The 20,493-nt window shown below is 43.1% G+C and overlaps 3 protein-coding genes across 3 annotated transcripts; 1 reads left to right on the top strand and 2 right to left on the bottom strand.

Annotated features, from left to right (window-relative positions):
- Positions 1 to 13: 13 nt before the first annotated feature.
- Positions 14 to 918, bottom strand: LOC127333129 (uncharacterized). Its single transcript, XM_051359440.2, has one exon. The coding sequence runs from the start codon at positions 829 to 831 to the stop codon at positions 166 to 168; it is 666 nt and encodes a 221-aa protein (XP_051215400.1). The 5' UTR covers positions 832 to 918; the 3' UTR covers positions 14 to 165.
- Positions 919 to 3,162: 2,244 nt separating this feature from the next.
- Positions 3,163 to 5,135, top strand: LOC139835527 (protein FAR1-RELATED SEQUENCE 5-like). Its single transcript, XM_071825385.1, has 3 exons — positions 3,163 to 4,239; positions 4,600 to 4,785; positions 5,118 to 5,135. The coding sequence occupies exons 1-3, from the start codon at positions 3,163 to 3,165 to the stop codon at positions 5,133 to 5,135; spliced, it is 1,281 nt and encodes a 426-aa protein (XP_071681486.1).
- A 10,560-nt stretch (positions 5,136 to 15,695) lies between these two features.
- On the bottom strand, positions 15,696 to 18,207 carry LOC127333130 (uncharacterized). The gene is made up of 2 exons (XM_051359441.2): positions 16,816 to 18,207; positions 15,696 to 16,174 (listed from the first exon to the last, which is right to left on the bottom strand). The coding sequence occupies exons 1-2, from the start codon at positions 18,137 to 18,139 to the stop codon at positions 15,939 to 15,941; spliced, it is 1,560 nt and encodes a 519-aa protein (XP_051215401.1). The 5' UTR covers positions 18,140 to 18,207; the 3' UTR covers positions 15,696 to 15,938.
- Between the last annotated feature and the right edge of the window lie 2,286 nt (positions 18,208 to 20,493).

The raw sequence follows: 20,493 nt of genomic DNA on the forward strand, positions 1-20,493 counted from the left end.
AGAAAAAACTGGATGCTAAAGAAGGGAATTTTGCATTATCATCAATAGATGGTGTGACATTACACAGTACATATGTTTTGTTTCGCGTGATGATCTACACAGCACCAAAAATGAACTAGTAAAACAAGACTAATCACGAAGAAGCAGTTGCTGCGGCATGGTCTCTCAGACGCAGGCAACTCCAGCGGGCACCGGCGTGGCCTTCCCGCCATCTTCCAGCTTCCTCATCTTGGCGCGGTGATCATCGGCCGTCGCAGCAGAGGCGCTCTCCTGCCTCTTCCTCTTTGCCTCCTCGGCGGCAGCGTCGGCGGCCGCCATGTCGAGCAGGCGCTGCACCATCTCCATGGCGGTGTCCTTGAGAAGCTTGTTGGTCTCGAACGCGGCCGCGGCTTCCCGCAGCTGGTGCCTGGACAGGCCGGCCAGATACCGCGTGACGGAGGCGACCGCGGCGGCGTGGCGCTGCCCGGAGAAGTCGACGAGGGAGGCGGCGTGGATGGCGTCGTCCATGCCGACGGGGTCGTGGTCGCCGCGGCGCCTCCCCGACGCGCCGGTCCTGTCGGCGAGGCCGACGCGCAGCTCGCGGCCACGCAGGAGGTGGCCGTGCAGGTTGCGGCATGCGCTCTGCGCCGTGGCGTCGTCGGCGTACTCGACGAAGGCGTAGCCCTTGCGCTTGCCCGTGGCGGCGTCGGCGGCGAGGCGGAAGGAGCGGACGGGGCCGATGAGCTCACAGGCGTCGAGGACCTCCTTGTCGGCGGCGTGGAAGGCGATGTTGCCGACGTAGACGACGCGGCTGCAGCGGCAGTTGGCGGCGGCCGCGGCGAGGCTGTCCATGATCGATGGAGACGAGCTAGGGCGTGAGGGTAGAAGGGAATCGAGATGGGCTTGCCGGATGAATGCTTGGCTATGTATATATGGAAGTGAATCGCACCGTTCTCCACTCGGGATCGGAGTTGTTGTTTTTGGAAATTGGAAGCACGTCCTGGCGTAAGTCGGTTTCGCGGCGGACAGAGTCGGCGTCAGCTGCACGCGGGAGAATACCCAACAAGCCCGGCTAGTACCAGTTTCACTCTCCTGAAAAGAAAGAAAAGATGGAAACGAACTGCATAAGAGCGGACAGAGAGCATGAAGCCGACGCAGCTAGAGAGGCCAGTGGCATAGTGCTGAAGAGGCCATACCTGCTATTAGCTTCAAGAAAGGCGACATTTATATATAAGAAAACATGGGTTGGTTGCTGCAACTTTCGGAAACATGGACATGGGGAGAACTGTAGTTTGTTGTTATTCTATAGTTGGATGAAATATGTCTCAGTAAATTTACTACTAGTATTACATTTTTCACCAACTGTTGTCCATAATTAGCATCCTCAAGACTTTTTGTCCAAGCGATCCTCACGGATCGATTTTCATTACCCACTGATAACGAAAAACATGTCAGAGGTTTTTGCCATAACAATATTTCAGAAATTGTATGAGGGCACCTCTTGTATGAGTCTAATACGAAGCGAACACAGGGGTGAAGTAATCGACAGTGAAAATAATCTTTAAATTAAGGACCGCACTACACGGCGGCGCCGCACAGAGCCCTCGTCCGTGCGACGGTTTTGGATGGGCCCACCCACGTGATTCGGTCGACCGGGTGCGCGCGAAGGACGCAAAAAAGCGTGAGCTTCACCGCATGTCCACCGCCAGCTGTACTACCGGCCCCACCCACGCCTGGATATTTCTAACCAACAAACCACGTGGGCCCTACCATAAATTTCGTCCAGGGAGACAACATCACGTGCAAAAAGACTCTCTTCTTCCTGAAGCTTTTGTCGGCCCTACACAGCAATTTCGTGACCTCCCATCACTGGATCTTCTTCTTCCTCACGTTTTCTCCAAAAACAGAACAGAAAACTAGATCTGGGAAGAGAAGAAGAACACGGGAGAGAAGAGGAGAAACACAGTGCCAGGATGAGGTGACCACCTTGTTCAGGGGGAGAAACTACCAGATTTCAAAGGGAATTTGCAGATCTAAAACAGACAGGTACGATCTGGAAAAACACCATCTCCCCATAAATTTTTTGACCCTCCCTTGATCCCCCTAAACAGTAAGTATTTTTCAAGCATCACATGCACTGGCAGAATTTTAGTTCATCCATGAGAACAAAAACCAAAAAGGAACCCCTGTCATGTTCCTAAAACCAACAGCACTTGCCTGGCAGATTCTTGTTGATCATCATGTTCCTACAAACCAAAAACGACATACACTTGCCTGGTAGATTCTTGCTCATCACCATGTCCATCAGAACATACTAAAAAAAGACAGAGTCACACGCACTTGCCTGCTGGGTTTCTAAAACCAATAGTACCACATGCTAAAAACAAGAAGAAAATGCATAACTACACATCCAGCATTCATCTTGCTTCACTCTCCATTGGTCAGACTTATCTGTGCTTCACTGTGCCTTCCAGAAACAAGAAGAAAATGCATAACTACACAGCCAGCATTCATCTTGCTTCACTCTACTTCCTGCATTACAAAAAACCAAAACAGTATTAGAAACTAATTCACATTTTGATTTGCAGGTTGCAGAAGATGAACATCACAGAATTCAAAGGGCAAGATGTGCCTAATGCTACTTTATCAGTTCAAGTAGCTTCGGCAAACACAGGTTAGGCAGTTTTTTAAAAAAACAAGTGATACTTTTTGCCATTACATTCTGCAGCAAAAACCATGCCCAAAAACTAAAAAAGCATGTATGAATTTGATAAAATTTAATTGAAAACTACCAAGTTAATTGTGCCCAGATACCAGATTTAATTGTAAGCAACAAACCAGGTTAATTGTAATAAGCTAATTTCTAAGCATGCTGGAAAAACCTACCAAGTTAATTGTAAGCAGCAAGCATGTTTACTCCATCATACTTGCCAGATTTAATTGTGCCCACATAACAGATTTAATACATCACAGTTATCAGCTAAAATGTAAAAAGCAACAAACCAAGTTAATTGTAAAAAGCTAAATCTAAGCCTGCTGGAAAAAACCTACCAAGTTAATTGTAAGAAGCAACCAAGTTTACTCCATCATACTTGCCACACAAAAAACACCCCCTGTTTTACCGCTACTATAATTTGCAGATCTTTATTTGCTTGTACATTATTTTTTGCAAAAAAAGCAGGCATGGACAACGCAGGATCCACCTCCAGGGCTATGTCAGCAGACAGAGCGTGCACTGAGATTACACTTCCACAAGCAAGTTCTGCACAAACTCCGCCGACTGCACAGAACGATGGGATCGAAGGGAATGCAGAAGTAGTTTCAACTCCACAAGCACCTAGAGCAGACATGAGATTTGATACACTTGAAGATGCTCAGAGGCACTACTTGGCATTTGCAAGGAGGAGAGGATTTGGAATCAGATACAATTACAGGAAGAAATCCGAGGTCACTGGAGAATACATAAGAGCAGCTATGGTTTGCCATAAAGCAGGTCACCAAGCAAAAGAGAAAGAAGATACGCAGAAACCTAAACCAGTTGTACCAGAAAGGATGAAGTGCAGCAACATTAGGACTGACTGTCCAGCTAGGATGGCGTTGAAATTCAGAGACGGTGCCTGGCTGGTGACGGAATTCTGTGATGATCACAATCACCCTCTACTCAAGAAGTGGTCGTTGACTGGTTTCCTACGCTCACACAGAGACATACCGGAAGAAGACCAAGAGTTCTTAAAAATACTACACACTGTAAACATGGATACAAGCAGAATGATGCAAGTTATGGCTACACTATATGAATCAGTAGAAGGAGTGCCATACACACCAAAAGACATGGCAAATTTCAGATCCAAACTTCGGGCAGAGAACAAGTTCGTAGACATGCAAAACACTATGGCATACTTTGAGGACTTGAAGTCCCGAGACAAGGATTTCTACTACAGATACAAGCTTGATGATGAGGACCGTGTGCAGTACTTGTTCTGGGTAGATAGTGCAGCAAGAAGAGCTTACAAGAACTACAATGACTGTATTTCTTTCGATGCAACTTACATGACAAACACATACAAGATGCCCTTTGCACCATTCATTGGTATAAACAACCATGGTCAGTCGATACAACTAGGCTGTGGGTTCCTAAAGAATGAGCTCAGTGAGAGCTACATATGGTTATTTGAGTCGTTCTTAATTGCAATGGATGGAGTAGCACCAGTTAACATAATAACAGACCAGGATGGTGCAATGCGTGCTGGAATTGAAAAGGTGTTTCCAAACACAACGCATCGTAATTGCAGGTGGCACATTGTCGATAAAGCAACAGAAGAAATTGGTCCATTTGTTGCAAAGATACTAGGGCTTCGGGAAGAGATGAATGACTGCATAAACTGCAGCTTGACACCGCAGGAGTTTGAAACAAGATGGAACTTAATGATTCAAAAATACAATGTGCAAAACCATGAGAAGATAGCAGCTTTGTACCAAAAAAGAAGTTCATGGGTTCCTGCCTACTTCATGCACAAGTTCTATCCGTTCTTACAAACAACTCAGCGGAGTGAGGGTTTCAATGCGGTGCTAAAAAAATACATAAGTCCTTCAAATTCTGTGCTTGAGTTTGTTCTTCAGTATGCTGATATCCAAGCTAAGATAATGAAAGCAGAGAAGAAACAAGAGGCAGATTCATCACTTTTGACAGCTAGGAGCTGGTCTTGGCACCCAATAGAGAAACAAATGGAAAAGCTCTACACAAAAAACATACACACCCGCTTTCAGTACGAAATGTCGTACACCATGTCTTACAACATAAGGCAGGTAGCTGAGAATGCATATGAAGTGTACTGCATAACACACTTTGTACCAAGTTACCACAACAGCACATATCAGGTTTATGCAGACCCCCCCAATGAAACTTACAGATGCACATGCTGCAAATTTGAAAGAGATGGCATCGTCTGCTGTCACATCCTAAAGGTAAAAAAAACTAGACCTTACTTTCTAGATTGTTTGTGCGCGGTAGCCTGCTAAAAAACATTCATGATTTAAAAAAAAAGAATTTGTAGAGAAAATACTAAAAATGACATTCAAATGCAGGCCATGGTTCAACTAGGTGTTTGTCAGATGCCGATGGCATATGTGTTGCGCAGGTGGACATGGAGCGCTGAAGAAAACCTAGTGGAAGAATTACCGGGACAACTGGCTGTTATGCCAGAGGAATCTAAGAAGAAGATGTGGCTAGCAGTAACATGCAATGAATTCAAAGGCCTAGCGCTTTGCGGGAATGAAACCGAAGATGGCAGGAAGATAATTCGGAACCACATGAAATCAATGAAGAAAGACTTGGCTTCACTGAAAAGAGAAACAGAAAAAAGAGCAAAGAAGGCATCTGCTTCAAGCGATGCAAGGAAAGCAACGCAATCTGCTCCAGCCCAAACAACACACAAAGATTGTCATACACAACAGGTACCTCCAGAAGAAGGTACCTCTTGTCCGAAACCACGACAAACTAACCGTCAAAAGAAACCTACAGGACCATCGTCAAGCACAAATCCAGCGGTGCAAACAGAAGGTTCACATCCCACTGCAGCTGAACAAACTTCAGAAACTACCGAAGCTAGTAATATCCGTGATCCTCGCGTATCAAATACTAAAGGAAGAAAGCGGAAGCAAGCATATCAGAAACCACTGGACATAGGGAGAAAAGAAGTACGCTTCTGCAAACAATGTGGCTCTACTCAACATGATTTGAGAATGTGCCCCCAGAGAGGAGAACTTCCAGTCCAGAACTAAAAAACTGGATCCTTGTATTCGTTGCTACTGTACTTCATTTATTATTGTCCGTATGTTTGAATGCAAGTACTAGACATTTTTGTAATATTTATTATTGGAATACCAGAGGAAAATGGATGTGATTGTACCTTTTAGGTCCTCCAACTGACCTACCAGATTATTTGTTCCTACCTATGAGATTTTCATAGAGTAACTACCAGATTCTAATATTTATTACTGAAAAATGCTAAAAATGTATATGATACATCCTTTTTAGGCTCTTGGACTGACCTGCCAAAAATATTTGCACCTACCTATGAGATTTCCATAGAGAAACTGCCAGATTCTGATATTTATTATTGAAAAATCCAAAATAAAAAATACATGTTATTGTTCCATTTGTTCTCTAAGACTGACCTGCCAACTTAGTTGTACCAAGCTATGAGATTTCCACAGAGTACATACCAGGTTCTGAATACATAAGTACCTACTGGGCTATTAAATTGGGGGGGGAGGGGGATCTACTTGTCAGTAACGTATCGGCCTCCTAACGCAAAAAAAAGCCTCCACTTCCGAGATTTTAAACTACTGCATATTACTACATGTACACATTGGCATTGTAGAAAAAACTTGATAGTTCTATAGAAAAGAGCTATATTGACGTGTGGAAAAAAACTTGATAGTTCTATAGAAGAAATTGATGGCTACATGGAAAAATTGATTTGGATAACCTGGCAGCTGCATAAAAATAAAGAAAGAGATAGTTGTAGTGGAAAAAACTGATAGTTTATCTGGATAAATAGGGTAGGTGTATTACCGGACAACATTGTTGAACAAAATCCACTTCCAATTATCTTTCTCTTTGTTAAAATCGGCTGTCAACCACCTGTGAGGTAACACCCTCCGTAGCTTAGGCACATCGTCTTTCGCAAGTGGAGGAACGTTCTGTCCATCCCATTTCTCAACATTGTATATGGCATGATACCCACAATCAAAACTGCCAAAAAAAAAGAGAGTCACATATTAGAAACATGAAACAGGGAGGAATTTTTTTTATAAAATTCAGTATATGGTGCATGCTACAGAAAACACAAAAAGAAAAGCTGAAAAACAGACCAGAAAATCCTGTGACTTACATGGTTGCCTGAATTGGAACATTTATAATTTTCAAATCCCAATTCTGGATTTGAACCTTAGATGTGATGTAGTGTATATTCCAGAGTGCCTTAATCCTACTGATTAGAGCATTTGCGTGGCTTATTAGAGCTTCATCACCTTCGCCCCGCATTGAATCAAGTGCTTCGAACCTTTCAGCTTGAAAGTTCATATGCAAGGAGTACCAATGATTTCCTTCCCTTTGCTGCCTTGTCATCTCTTGCAAAACTGGGAATGAAATCTGAAATGGATAACATACATGAGAAAAAAGTTAACACAATGAGCAAGAAAAAAAGAGAAAAGAGATCTAAGAACATGAAAAATAGAGAAGCATTCTTACCAATTTCATCACACTTAGTGAATAATCCTTGGTCCTCTTGAATAGAGAAACCACCGCTTTCTTCTCGAATTCCCCATTCATAAGGTAGACAGAAATTTGGTAAGGCACTATCAATTTCCCCTCGACAGTGTTAGTACGCCGCAGGTACTCTATTGCAACTTCCATGCAATGATTAGACAGTTCACCTCTGCCATGAATTGAATTTGCTAAATCACTCGTGTACGCAAAACTGTCATTGTATTTTATTATCTGGTACCTGATATAGAAACAGAACCAAACACTCATGTAAGCGAAAACTGTCAGTGTATTTTACTTGTGTAACCCAAAAAAGAAAATGAAGCTATAGCTACAACAAAAATGGCATATTTAAAAAAGGCTTGTAAAAACATAAAATGCATGGAAAAAAAACTTACATCCTTATGTTCGATTTGACTGGCCTCTGATGCTTGTTGCTAAGCATGATCTTCTGATAGATTTCTTCTTGTTCAGCAGTAACTTTGATTGAGCTGTCAAAAGGTGATTGCATATAATGTGATGACTTCTTCACTCTAGCTTTATGCGGGTATACCTTCGGAGTTGCACTGTGAACATTAGTTTCCTCTTTTGATGCTAGGGGAGTTGCATCAATTTGAAGTTTTCGCTTCCTTGCTATAAATGCCTTTGACAACTCCTCATACCTTGCAAGCTCTGCCATACCATTTTCACTTAGATGAACAGTTTTCCCTGCCATGACATCTTGTACCTCCTCAGATAATTGGATTTGTTCAAAATCATCACCACTTGATGCTTCATCTTGAGTTCCAGTTATTCGACCTATCAGATAAAATGAAGACAAAAATGAGATTAGCCTATAATGAAATACAAATAACTATAAAATAACCACTAGTATTTGCCATAAAATATGAACATACAAAAAGTACCTTCTGGTTCTGGTTCAACCCAAGCCAGTGGTACTGCAAGATTAGGTGCTGCAATATTGGGTGCTGCATCCTCATATTTGTCAAACTCATCCACTTGGATATCACCGTCTGCAGATTCTTGGGAGCTAAAGCCAAGGTGAAAACCTGGTGGTGTGAACATACCAATACGGTTGTCCCTAACAGCTCCACTTGATCCACCCTTTCCAATTTCCACCATCTTCCTTTTCAGAGGCATCTCTTCTATTGAGCTTGACTTTTGTGCAGCAAACCTTGATAGTCCTCCCATTTTCTTCACAGATTCAGAAAATTTCCTAACTGCATCTTCAACTTCACGTGGCACGACAACAGGTCCATGGTTCATTAACACAGGAATCCCTAAGTTAGCACCAACAAAAGGAGACACTCTCCATTGCGTTCCATATTGAGAATTGCCTGCAGTGAACTGCCTCTGTGCAACTGGAGAGGACACTAATGATTTGCATGAGTTTGCATCAATGTGTGATGCCTGAGCTTCAAGAACATTCGGAGAAATTGGGATAGTGTTCTCTTTTGTTGCGCCTTCTTCTACTGACGAGCACTTCTTATCGCCAGAACTACTCGGAACATAACTTGTGCCTTGCTGCATTGTGACAGTAGGAGAAATTGCAATGGCAGTTATCAGAGAGTTGCCATCACCAACAGTATGGCTACCATCCTTTTGATCTTGTTTGGTAGTAACAGTTGGTGATACAAGGATTGCTGTGCTTGAGGTCTTCCCATCTTTTGGTAATCCTGATTCAGTACTCACATCATTGCCACCAACCTTACCAGATTTGTCATTATTCATAGAAGCAAGCCTTGGAGACTTCCTTGATGGTGTAGTTGCTGCTTTACATTGGCGTTTCCTATATGTTCAACATGAAAAAAAATCAACATTTCCAGAAACCTGATACACATGGTCATGGCTATCCTCTTTGGAGTTATGCAAAAACAAAAAACTGATTGAAACCTTTTCTTTGGAGTTTGATTTGATACTACTTGAGGCACATGGTCATCCTCCAAAAACCCACTGTTTGTTGACTCTTGAATAATGACATCCTTGCCTTTCAATTCAACATTACCACTGATTGTATTTAAATTATGATCAATAATATCCCTACATAAAAAAATAAAGAAACCTTAGGTACTAACCAATCAGTATTTTCCACATTATGTCAGCAAAAGCTATCAGGATAAATTGCATTTAAAACACACAGATAAAAAATCCACTTGTTGTAAGAGTTTACCTTTTCTTTTGAGTTTCATTTGATACTACTGGAGCCACCTGGGCACCTCCCAAAAAACCACTTGTTGGAATTAAATGATCATCAACAATATCCCTGCATCAAAAAACAAAAAGAGACAGGAAAAACCTTACTTACTACCAGATTATGTATACAAAATATATCATGTTAAGTCGATGATTCCTACCAGGTTTATCAGGTTCAACTATCATATTATTTACAATTAACCACCATGTTTGCCCAAAAAGAATAACTAGCAGTTTCTTCAGAGGAATATACTGATATCGGGTGTGCATATATAGATAAAAAGAAAATTATTCATGCAAAATTACCATATTATATATGAAAACTTATCATGTTAAGACAGAAATAACTACCAAGTTTATTTGGTTCAACTATCATATTATCTAGCATTTACTACCAGCTCCTTCATGGTTCCCTTGAGAACTAAATCCACAGTTTTCCATGCATGTAAACCAGATAAACAAATGTAAAAACAAAAAATACCTTTCTGGAATGGTTTCCAAAACTTGTTGTCCATGGTCAGGTACAAACTTTAGCACGGCAGTAGGATCATTTCCTTGCTCGGACACACGAACAGGAATTCCAAGTTCTACTGCTACCACATTCTTGATCCTACTATTTGCAATTTTTTCAGAAGATGATGGAAACCCTGACTCTTTCATCATTTTACAATTGCTAAGACTTGCTGCAAGATGTGCTGCACTACCCCTGATTCTATCATCATATTGCGGAGTTGACTCAAAAGGTGATTCACTTTCATTCCCGCCGCCATTCACTTCATCAGATACATCCAAGTCACTGAAGGACGGTACATTTATTTGTGAGTGCATAGCAGGAGGAGATTCTCTACTAAAATTATCTTCCTGAAGTTTCTTCTCTATTCCAACAGCAGGAGATAGATTAGCTTGGCTTGTAGTTCCATCTTGCTGACCTCCATTCCTTGTGGCCAGTTCTGGAAGGGGCGCAAGCATCTTCTTCTTTGCATGACCAGTTGCACATCCAACTTTCCTAGTGGCAGGTACATTTCTATATGTATGATTCTCGTGTGCATCATGTTCAGATACCTCTGTGTCAACATCTTCATGATACGAATCAGCATAATCATCGCTTGATTCTCCATCGCTACATTGTGTCAATCCTTGAACAAGGCTGCTCAACAGACCATTTAGACTTGATGCAAAGTTCTGCATTAAACTGAATGCTTTCACCCGTTGCTGTACAAAAAGAAACAAAAGCTAAAATATGTGAATACAGAATTGAACATGAAAAAAATATGAAGGCACACATACAACCAAAAACACAGACTAGCCAGCAGCGCCTTTAGGAAAAAACACAAAAAAGCGTGTTCAAAGTTAGCTACCTTTTGTGTACAACTGGGATGTGTATTAAGCTTCATCCAGGAATCAAATCCATCTGGACCACCAAAAAGACCCATTTCAAGGGCGCCAACATCTTTATACTCATCCTTCAACTGAAAAAGTGAATGAAAAATACAGTGAGCAACAAAAATACAGAGAATTACATGCATTTGAGTACAAAACTGCATGGAGAAAGTTGTACATATACAAAAATGCTAACCTCCAATACACCAAAAGTGGTTGTATCATACTCCTGAACATCCAATGCTCCCACTACATCAATAGCTAACTTTGACCAAGCATTTATAGCAAAATTAGCATTGCCAAGCTCTAGCTCAAAGTGATCAGTTTTAAGAGCATCGAAATATCTCAACTTGTATATCCACAGAAATGAAGACACATGAAAAAAAGATAAGCAAAAAACAGAAATTAGGGTTGTTACATGAAAACCATGTGTAGAAAGAAAAAAGAAAAGAGCAGTAATAAACAACCATTTGTTTCAGTTTAAAATACAGAGGAACTACAAGAAACTCACCATACAGTACAATAAGCAACCCTTTGTGTATTTCTGATTTGATAGGTGATCATGAAGTTGATTGGCAACAAATTTGCAGAGGTTAAATTCATTTGCTCGAGCAATGTCGACCTGGGTAGAAAATGCAACCAACCAGAATCATGAGATAACACACACACAACACAAAAACAGATAACCACCACTTAAAAAAACACTAATAAAAAAGGAAAATGTTATTACCAGCATAGGATAACATTTGTTACTCATCTTGTTATCAGTTGTAGGGGCTACTACTGTTGACATGATGAACAACATCCACAGCTCCTTGAAAGAGTCATTAGCCCCCACATACTGCTCAACCATCTTTGCGAGATCGGAAACCTTAGGTCTAATAGTTCCACCAGGAAAAAGCCTTGTAGCAATGACAGCTTCCAACTCATAATCAGCGTAATACTTAACCTCTAACTGCCCCCGTGGAAGACCAGTCATGATATAAACTGACTCTTCTGTCAAAGGTATTACGCCACGACAAGGGACTACAAACGCTCTCCTAGCTGGTTCGTAACATTGCACAAACCAACTAATAAGTGGATTGTGCAGATGTTCACACTTGATATTCAGAAAGCTTCCCAGTCCCATTGATACTATCCAAGGTTTAAAATAGCGTGGTAAATGAAATAGCGTCGGTCTCCTTCAAACGCTATGGACGCTATATCGTGCTAATTTCGTGCTATATTTCAAATAGCGTTTTGAAAAAAATATTAAATATAGTCTAAAAATAAAGGATTTCGCGAAAAAGGTTGGATATTTAGTCCAAAAAATGACTGAATCATACATACATAACCACATATAACAAATAGATCTCTAATTTTTCAGAAGGCTAACATCAGTATTCCACAAGGCAACAACATAATTTTTTTTTATTAAGAATTATCAGCATTAGCGATATTAAGTTCTAATCTAGAAAAGGAACCAATATGAACCAACATATTGTAGTTCATCACCACGAAAAAGTGAAAGCAACTTAGACTGAAAAAATAGCGCGCTAAAGCTATGAAGTTTTAGCACGAAATATCATGCTATTTAACAAATAGCGCCATAGCGAGCAAAAATACTAAAATTTAGCGTAGACCCTCCAAATATGCTATTGCGTGGTATTAGCGGAGAAATAGCGCGCTATTTTAAACCTTGATACTATCGCATCACGCTTATCTTGAGTCAAACTGCTATATAGCTTAATTATAGGAGCTGGAGAAGCCCTATTTCGGTCTCCACTAAAACCCTGCCGAAAAAACAACAAAGAAACTAAAATGAACAGGTTTCTTGCAAAAACTAACATGGTTTTCATACAGCTACCATATTTTTAAAAAGTACCTACCAGCTTAGTACAACATGGCTACCAGGAAAAAATGAAATTGCGTATAAAAAACGAACCATCATCATACAGCTACCATATTTTTTAAAAAAACCTACCAGCTTAGTATAACATGGCTACCAGGAGAATGAATTGCGTATAAAAAACAAACCATCATCATACAGCTACCATGTTTAAAAAAAATACCTACCAGCTTAGTACAGCATGGCTACCAGGGAAAAAATGAATTGCAGATAAAACAAACCATCATAATACAGCTACCTTATTTTTAAAACACACCTACCAACTTAGTATAACATGGCTCCTGCCACAGACCATAATCATGTACCATACCATAGTTTACAAAAAAAAAAACCTACCAGCTTAGTATAATATGGCTACCGGGTTCATCAGATGCATCTACACGTTATTCACATGCTACTACCACAGTTGTTGAATTACATATCAGGGAAACACATACATGGTGACGCTTACGAACTGCTTTCCCTTTATGACCAGCATTGTTCCGCGCAGCCTTCCTCCTAGCCATGGTTGTACCACCTATGATTAAACAAAACAAAAAGTCCACTCTATTAAAAACATGAATGAGAGTAACATAATTACAAAAAGCTTATCAAAAAACAGAGACTCCACATCATATCCAGTTCCCATTTTGCTTCTACTCCACATAATATCCCCCCTGGATCTTAAAAAAATTAATCTCATTTTCCTTATCCACTGAGTCAACTCATATCCCTCAGTCTAAGACAATACAACAAAAAACAGAGGCCATGGCTGGACAAATAGAGCTAGGAATCATGCTAATAACAGCACATTGCAAAAAAAAAAAAAAAAGCAAAACCAAAGAAGCTTGTAGGAGCTTCCAAAAAAAAATGCTCCATCGGTAGAAAAATTGTAGCCCGGGGTTCGCATCCTCGCAAAAAGCCTACCTCAAAACCTGGCAGCCCAAAAGAAGCACGTCACCACCATCCCCCCACCCCGCCGTCAAACTCACCATCGACGCCATGCCCAACGAGAAGCTACAAAACGAGCTTGTCGCGCAGCTAGATTAGTACCAACACTCCAGACTGCCACCATCGTCATAGAGATGTAGTGGGGAGGGAAGAGGAACCTTAGGCAACCAACAGGACAGCCGTGCCCTCCTCATCGCATTCATGCAATTCGTGCCCAACTGTAACTTCCCCCTCGACGACTTCACAACGACACAAACTTCAGCCGTCTCGTGCACAAAAACGACAGGGTATCCTCGACGACGGCCTCCCCCAGCGGCAGAGACCTCACCAAGGCGCGTGACCCACAAAAACGATAGGGTATCCTCGGTAGCGACCTACCCAGCGCTTCCTCGCCGTAGCTAACCTCCCTCAACGGACAGCTCGACGGCGGCGCCGGTGTTCATCGACGAATCTACTCTGACCCGAGCCATCACGGGGGGCGAGCCTTACAGTGCGCAGTCACGGAAGCCCCCTGCCCTCCGCCGCAGAAGCACCACACGAGCACCGCAACGCCGCCCACCCAGACAAAAACCCCAAACCCATACCCACCGACGACCAGCGATTCCGACCGCCGGGGACGACGAACTACCAGCATAAAATACACACAGATGCGGCGACGAGAACGGCTAAAAAAACCACCAGCAGATGCGGGGAGACTCACCGAGTAAGCGCGTGCGGCGGATCTAGTCGCCGTCGGCGAGGAATAGGAGAAACAGCGGCGGCAAGCGAGCTCCGCCGCCGAAATCGCCACCGAGACGGACAGAAAAGGGATAGGACAACCGACGCGGAAAATGGGCGGTGGGAGAAAAAAAACTGAAAATAATGGGATGTAGCCCGGATCCCGAAATTCAAAACGATGAGACGCTGACATGTGGGGCTTCAGAGCGCTGTCCACCCGAGCGACGTGGTCGTGCGCTCGCGCCCTTAGATGGCGACGCACGTATCGCGACGCACCGTCGCACAGAGAGGCCGCCCGTGCGGCGCTTTCGTTTAGATTTTCCCTTAAATTAAATGTGAAACCTGGCAGAAAATATGTCAAACGATGTGAGAACCGAACTGGCTGCCAGTCACAGTGGCCAAAAATATGTACAAAGTGAAGCCGTGATAATAATTTTTCAATCTTGTCTGTAAGTTTTTGCACACGATATTTCAAGTGTTCCATACTTACATTCAACTGGCATTACTCCTCCAGTTTCACTACTCACTGACCATGCAATTGGACAGATGATACTATCAGAAAACGATACACAATATTGAACGCCAAACAGGGTAAAATGAAAGAACGCAGAACACAACAGATGCCACCAAAACAACAAACCAGAAAATTTATGCCTCCGTCTGTATCTGCAATCCAATTTTGCAGTGGAGGAAGTGTACGGGTGCTGCCACCTCCACTGGAGGCCATCTTGATTTCTTCTTCCAGACAACTGAGACAGGTAGTTCAATCGAGAATAGCTGCAGTCATGGCAGTCCTCGGGGTCGTCGCTGCTGGCGATGAGTCGCTACCGCCGCTCGTACTCCACCACCCGCGCGGCCTTCGCAGCTTCTTCGTCGTTCTGCTCCTCCTTCACCTCCGGCTTCGTAACGAAGAGGGCGTCGCCGACGCGGATGGCCACGCGGCCATGCACGACGAGATGCTTCACTGCGTCGCCTGGGAACGCTAGGCGTCATTAATAAGACGACGGGTTTTAGACTTCCGTGTCACTGACATGTCAGGCCTGCCACTCCTCGCATCACTTCTCGCTGTGTCCAGCGTGCCTGGGCTCAAGGCGCCGGACACCGTATTAGGCCGTACCGGACGGAAAGGACTTTTAGGGCACAGTTAGGAACGAAAAAATATCCGGCTCAGCTCCAAATACCTTTGAGGGTCGCAGCTAGAGATGATGCCGCACCGCTACTTTCGATAATCTTAGCAGAGGCAACAGCCTAAGATCTTTGCCTCTCGTGAATATCATTTGTTGTGTGTCAGCATGATTGATGTTTCAAAATTCGGGCTGTTATATTAACTTGACTCCATAAGCTCAAACTGAAAGTAGTATTCCACCTCTGACATTCCAAATCTAAATAGTTCAACCAAGAAATAACAAACACATGATAATATTGACGCTTGGTCAAAGAAATAGAACAATTGGCGCTTGGTCAAAGAAATAGAACAATTAAACAAAAACGTGTGCGCTCCTTCTGTTCAAACACATGTTGCACACAAATCAAGTAGCCATGTCACATAATTCTATTTTTGGCATAATTTCCATTAATCAATTAAGCAAGCTCCTTTGTCGCAATTTCAGCTTCCTCCATCTGTTCACCAAGTTGCATCGGACATCTCCAAGATCTTGCCTCTAGCAGTTCCAAAATCTTCAATGCCTTCTTATGCACAGGCCGGCTTGTACAGGTCGGTTCCAGCACATGCACCCTAGTTGGTTCATCAGTTCCAAGATCTTTATCAGTTGGCTTAACAGTTTCTTCTTCAGTTCCTATAAGCTCTACTGATGTGCCTGCATCAAAGCGTTACAGCCCATGTTAATAAGAAGTGGACAAGTGCAATAACTGTTTTATTTCGCATCAACTGTAAATTTAACTGCAGTCATTTGCTAGCACAAAAATAAGACACCAGTACCTGCAGCTAGAATCAATTATCAAGGGTGGTTTTGGTGATACTGAAAAACTTATTGTCTTCTCAAATGCAGTTTCAATAGCCATGCCAGGCAAAATGTTGAGCACAGTTTCTTGTCTGCTTATCCTCTCCATTTATAACGTTAAGGCAAGGATGCAATTCACTTAATCAACAAGCATATGTCAAAAATGCAATGTATTAACTTAACAGAAGTTCACAACCAGCACTAAAGGAAACTGAGAGTTGTGTACTTGTGAGTCTATTTCCACAACAGTATTTTGCACAAATTTACAAGACGGTTAACGCAAATTCAGTAACTATATCTCTATCGATTCAAAACTGTGGTGGCTTCTGAATTAAGTGTGCCAACTCGCTACACTACGTAACAGGTTGGTTGTTCAGACCCTACCAAACCATCAAGTGCAAAACAAACATTATATGTCCTTGGATTCTCAACAGGGCATACATACTGATAGTCACACACAAAAACATAGCACGTAGCAGAACACAAAAGTTAGTAACCTGTATTGTGCCTCGGATAACGGGAGATCTCACTGGTGCCGGAGGCAGGCATTATAATGAATTTCTTTTGGAAATCAAGCTTGGCTACTCCTCGCAGGCTTTTGTTCCTCACATCAACAGAAATCACCAGCTCCAATTCTCCTATGCGCCTGGATCTGGTACTAGAAACAAAGTAGACAATATCATCATCCATGCTTATGGAAGGGTATGCCATCGGAACTTTCTGCAATGTTAGCGTACTGTCGCTGTTGCTGCCGCTCAGCATAGACAGCAGGTTGCAATGATATGGGTTGATAGCATCCATGGTCACATCTTTGATTTCAACCTCACAGTCAAGCTGCCAATTCGTGAATGAACCAACCGGTAATGCCATTTTCCATGTTGTGGCCTTCCATCCACTAGGGATGACCTGGATGATACTTGACTTACGGGTCTTGAGCCTTCTTGGTGGCCAGATTTCCATCTCGACATACTTGATAGTGTCTTTGTGCCGACTGATGGCAACATCACGGATACAGTTGGGCTCACATTGCTCGAGGAGACGACCCCAGTTTCCCTTTGCAGGTATGGGTAGTGGTATGTCCTGGAACAGTACTGGTTGCTCACCGAGTACATCACAAAGGAGGATACCACGCCATAGGTCCACCCAGGCGATGGTACCACGCTCACCGCCAATTGCGATTGTCTTGGTCGTCTTGTGATACAGCATGTCACCCTTCACATCACAAGGTACCGGGACAAGCTTGTCCCTCACAAGCTTTTCCACTGACATGGGCATGGTGATCCACCCCTTGGACTCGAAGGAGCGGTACAGGTGGAGGAGGAAATCCCACCTAATGATCGAGTCGCTGTTGCCCTCGTGCACTGGCCTCCAACTGCTGATGGCGGCAACAGCGTAGGAGGCGCCATGTTCGCGGCTGAGAAGGGCGGTTGCAGAGTCGTCGAGGCTCGGGAGGTGCGGGTTAGGGAGCAGATCCAGATGATGGGCTCGCCACCTGTATAAGAAGTAGTCCCACGATTGTACATCCAGGGGCGCGTTGAGGTTGATGGGGACGCGGAGAAGCACGAGGTCGGCGTCGGTGGCGACGACTCTCGGCTCTGTGTGGAGGAAATCCAGGCCGGGGCAGTGGACGCACAGGTAGGAGAGGAGCGGTGGGCGGGCGGCGCGGAAGGTCACCTGGATCTGCAAGCCGCTGCTTGTGCCGCCCCAGGCGGTGGTGGGGTTGCGAAGGTTGGCGATGTAGCACCGCATGTCGAGGGGAGCTGCGTCGGCGTAACCGTAGGACTCGAGAATGGTAGGCGGAACCCAGGTGGCGGCGGCCATGGGCGGAGGAGCGGAGGAGGAGTGGAGAGATGGGGGTTGAAAACCAAGAAAGAAGAGGAATTCGCGAACAGAAAAAACTGGATGCTAAAGAAGGGAATTTTGCATTATCATCAATAGATGGTGTGACATTACACAGTACATATGTTTTGTTTCGCATGATGATCTACACAGCACCAAAAATGAACTAGTAAAACAAGACTAATCACGAAGAAGCAGTTGCTCCTTCAAGCGGCTCAATCGTGGATAGCTGCAGTGATGGCCATGAGAATCTGGCACATGATCCAACACTTCATACAACGAGATCACACCAATCACTTATGAACTTGAATGGTTGCTCTTTCTATGACTAGTGACTATGACTCCACTGAATCTGACACAGAAAGAAGACAGCAGATCAGAGAATTGAGAAGGGTTCTTAACTCAAAATGCTAGTATATATGAAAACATGAACCGGTTATAGGTCCTGTATGTGACAATATATAAGAAGACAGCAGATCAGAGAATTGAGAAGGGTTCTTAACTCAAAATGCTAGTATGAAAACATGAACCGGTTATAGGTCCTGTATGTGACAATATATAAGAAGACATCAGATGAGAGAATTGAGAAGGGTTCTTAACTCAAAATGCTAGTATGCAAACATGAACGGGTTATAGATCCTGTATGTGACAAAATATAAGAAGACACCACATACAAGGACTTAAAAAAAACACAGAATGCATTGCAAACTCTACTGCAGATATTCATCTAATTCAGTTTTTGCCCAACTCGTAATATTGACCTCAACTGATTTGAGAAGTGCAACAGCAAGCGCTTGAATTATGTGTTTGTCAACGTAATTTTATAGTACAACTAGGAAACATGGCCAGAGACAGCCAGGCAAACATAAAGAAATGAATCACAAAGTTAAATCATACAAAATCAGTAACCTGATAATCAACTAAACGTGTCCTCTAGAAATGAGATTCAGGTGGGTGAAAATAAAAACTGTCTCAACAAAAAAAAAAAAAAGGCCGCCCACCACCTCTCTAATTGATCTTGAAAGGCTGAGTTCAAATTCTATGGCTTCTGAGCACAAGTGATTGCTACTTGAATTCGAAGTCCATTAACTAATAATCAAGTTCACCAGTTTGATTTTGCTCACATCATATATAGGACGATTCCTGATACAATTCAGAGTAATAATTCAGGCTCTAAATTGCAAGCATGTCAGTTAAATGGATCAATTTCGGCATCATGAGAAATATACAGATGATACGATGAGTCAACCACGACAGGAACTTCTGTGTCCTTATGTACAGAATAGTGGACGTGATAAGTTGTGAATAATTCATATGAATTTAGGTGAAACAATCAAATTATAAATTTGATTATAACTTATATTCCTTGTATGTTAGCCTAACCATAAAAACACATCTAGAAAATATCTTTGTTTGCAAAGTGTTGGCAGTGTGCCTATATCCTTGAAAGCCGAATTTGGGGGTTTCCGCACACATATATTTTTTATCACGATTGTTCATGTTACATCACACAGTGACATTATATAAAAGAACTGTCTCCTAGACAAGGGAGCACTGTCCATTCATGGTGACTTAACGCTCCACGCATGAGGTTTACAAATGATGAATGGATATAGATATATATGCACTACTAAAAAGTATAGGATTGCGCAAGACCCTTTCATTTACATATTTATTTGTCTGATCATCTTAAAATGGCATTATGTCATAATGTTGAGCAGACAAGCAAATACGGCCGCTCCTGAGTTGCATTTGCTTTGCCACAAACGCCAGGAAAAAACAACAAAATCATTTAAACAAGAACTACCTAGTATTACTGTTGAAGGATAGAGGGATATGCGGAATATGTTGGATGTATTATTGAGCCTCATGGGCGAGTATATATAGGTGTACATGGATCATCTTGGAGTGCAAGACAAGACACGAGATCTATCTCTATCCTAGACTACCTAAACCGTACGTATACTCTAACACTACCCCGCAGTCGTAGCGGGAGCGTCGTGAACAACATGAACGACGTGGATGGTCAGACTGGAGATAAACCGAAGTGGACCCCAGAAGGCTGACACTCCCCCGCAGTCGTAGCGGGAGCGTCGTGGACGGTGTCGCGTCGCGGATGCTTGGACTGTAGAAGAAGCCGATGTGCTCATGCGAGGTGGTAGCCCTTCTGCCGATGTCGAGGTAGCCGAGAGCGTGGGTGCTGCAACCTTGGTCGGGGTAGCCGCGCGAGGGGATGCCGTGGTCGATGTCGTGGCCGGGTGCCGGTGTCGATGTAGCCGCAGGCGAGGTGGTGTGCGAGGAGAGTGACGGAGACGCGTCGAGGCAGTCGTGGAGAG

The sequence above is a fragment of the Lolium perenne genome, chromosome 2 (assembly GCF_019359855.2).
Source record: "Lolium perenne isolate Kyuss_39 chromosome 2, Kyuss_2.0, whole genome shotgun sequence".
NCBI classification, from domain to species: domain Eukaryota; kingdom Viridiplantae; phylum Streptophyta; class Magnoliopsida; order Poales; family Poaceae; genus Lolium; species Lolium perenne.

Excerpts from the sequence above, each read along its gene's own strand:
- LOC139835527 (XM_071825385.1), top strand. The coding sequence starts at position 3,163 with ATGGACAACGCAGGATCCACCTCCAGGGCTATGTCAGCAGACAGAGCG. Across the intron at positions 4,240-4,599 it reads TGCGTGCTGGAATTGAAAAG|TATGCTGATATCCAAGCTAA; the intron begins GTGTTTCCAAAC and ends TTTGTTCTTCAG.
- LOC127333129 (XM_051359440.2), bottom strand. The coding sequence starts at position 831 with ATGGACAGCCTCGCCGCGGCCGCCGCCAACTGCCGCTGCAGCCGCGTC.
- LOC127333130 (XM_051359441.2), bottom strand. The coding sequence starts at position 18,139 with ATGGCCGCCGCCACCTGGGTTCCGCCTACCATTCTCGAGTCCTACGGT. Across the intron at positions 16,175-16,815 it reads TTATCCGAGGCACAATACAG|GCACATCAGTAGAGCTTATA; the intron begins GTTACTAACTTT and ends GCTTTGATGCAG.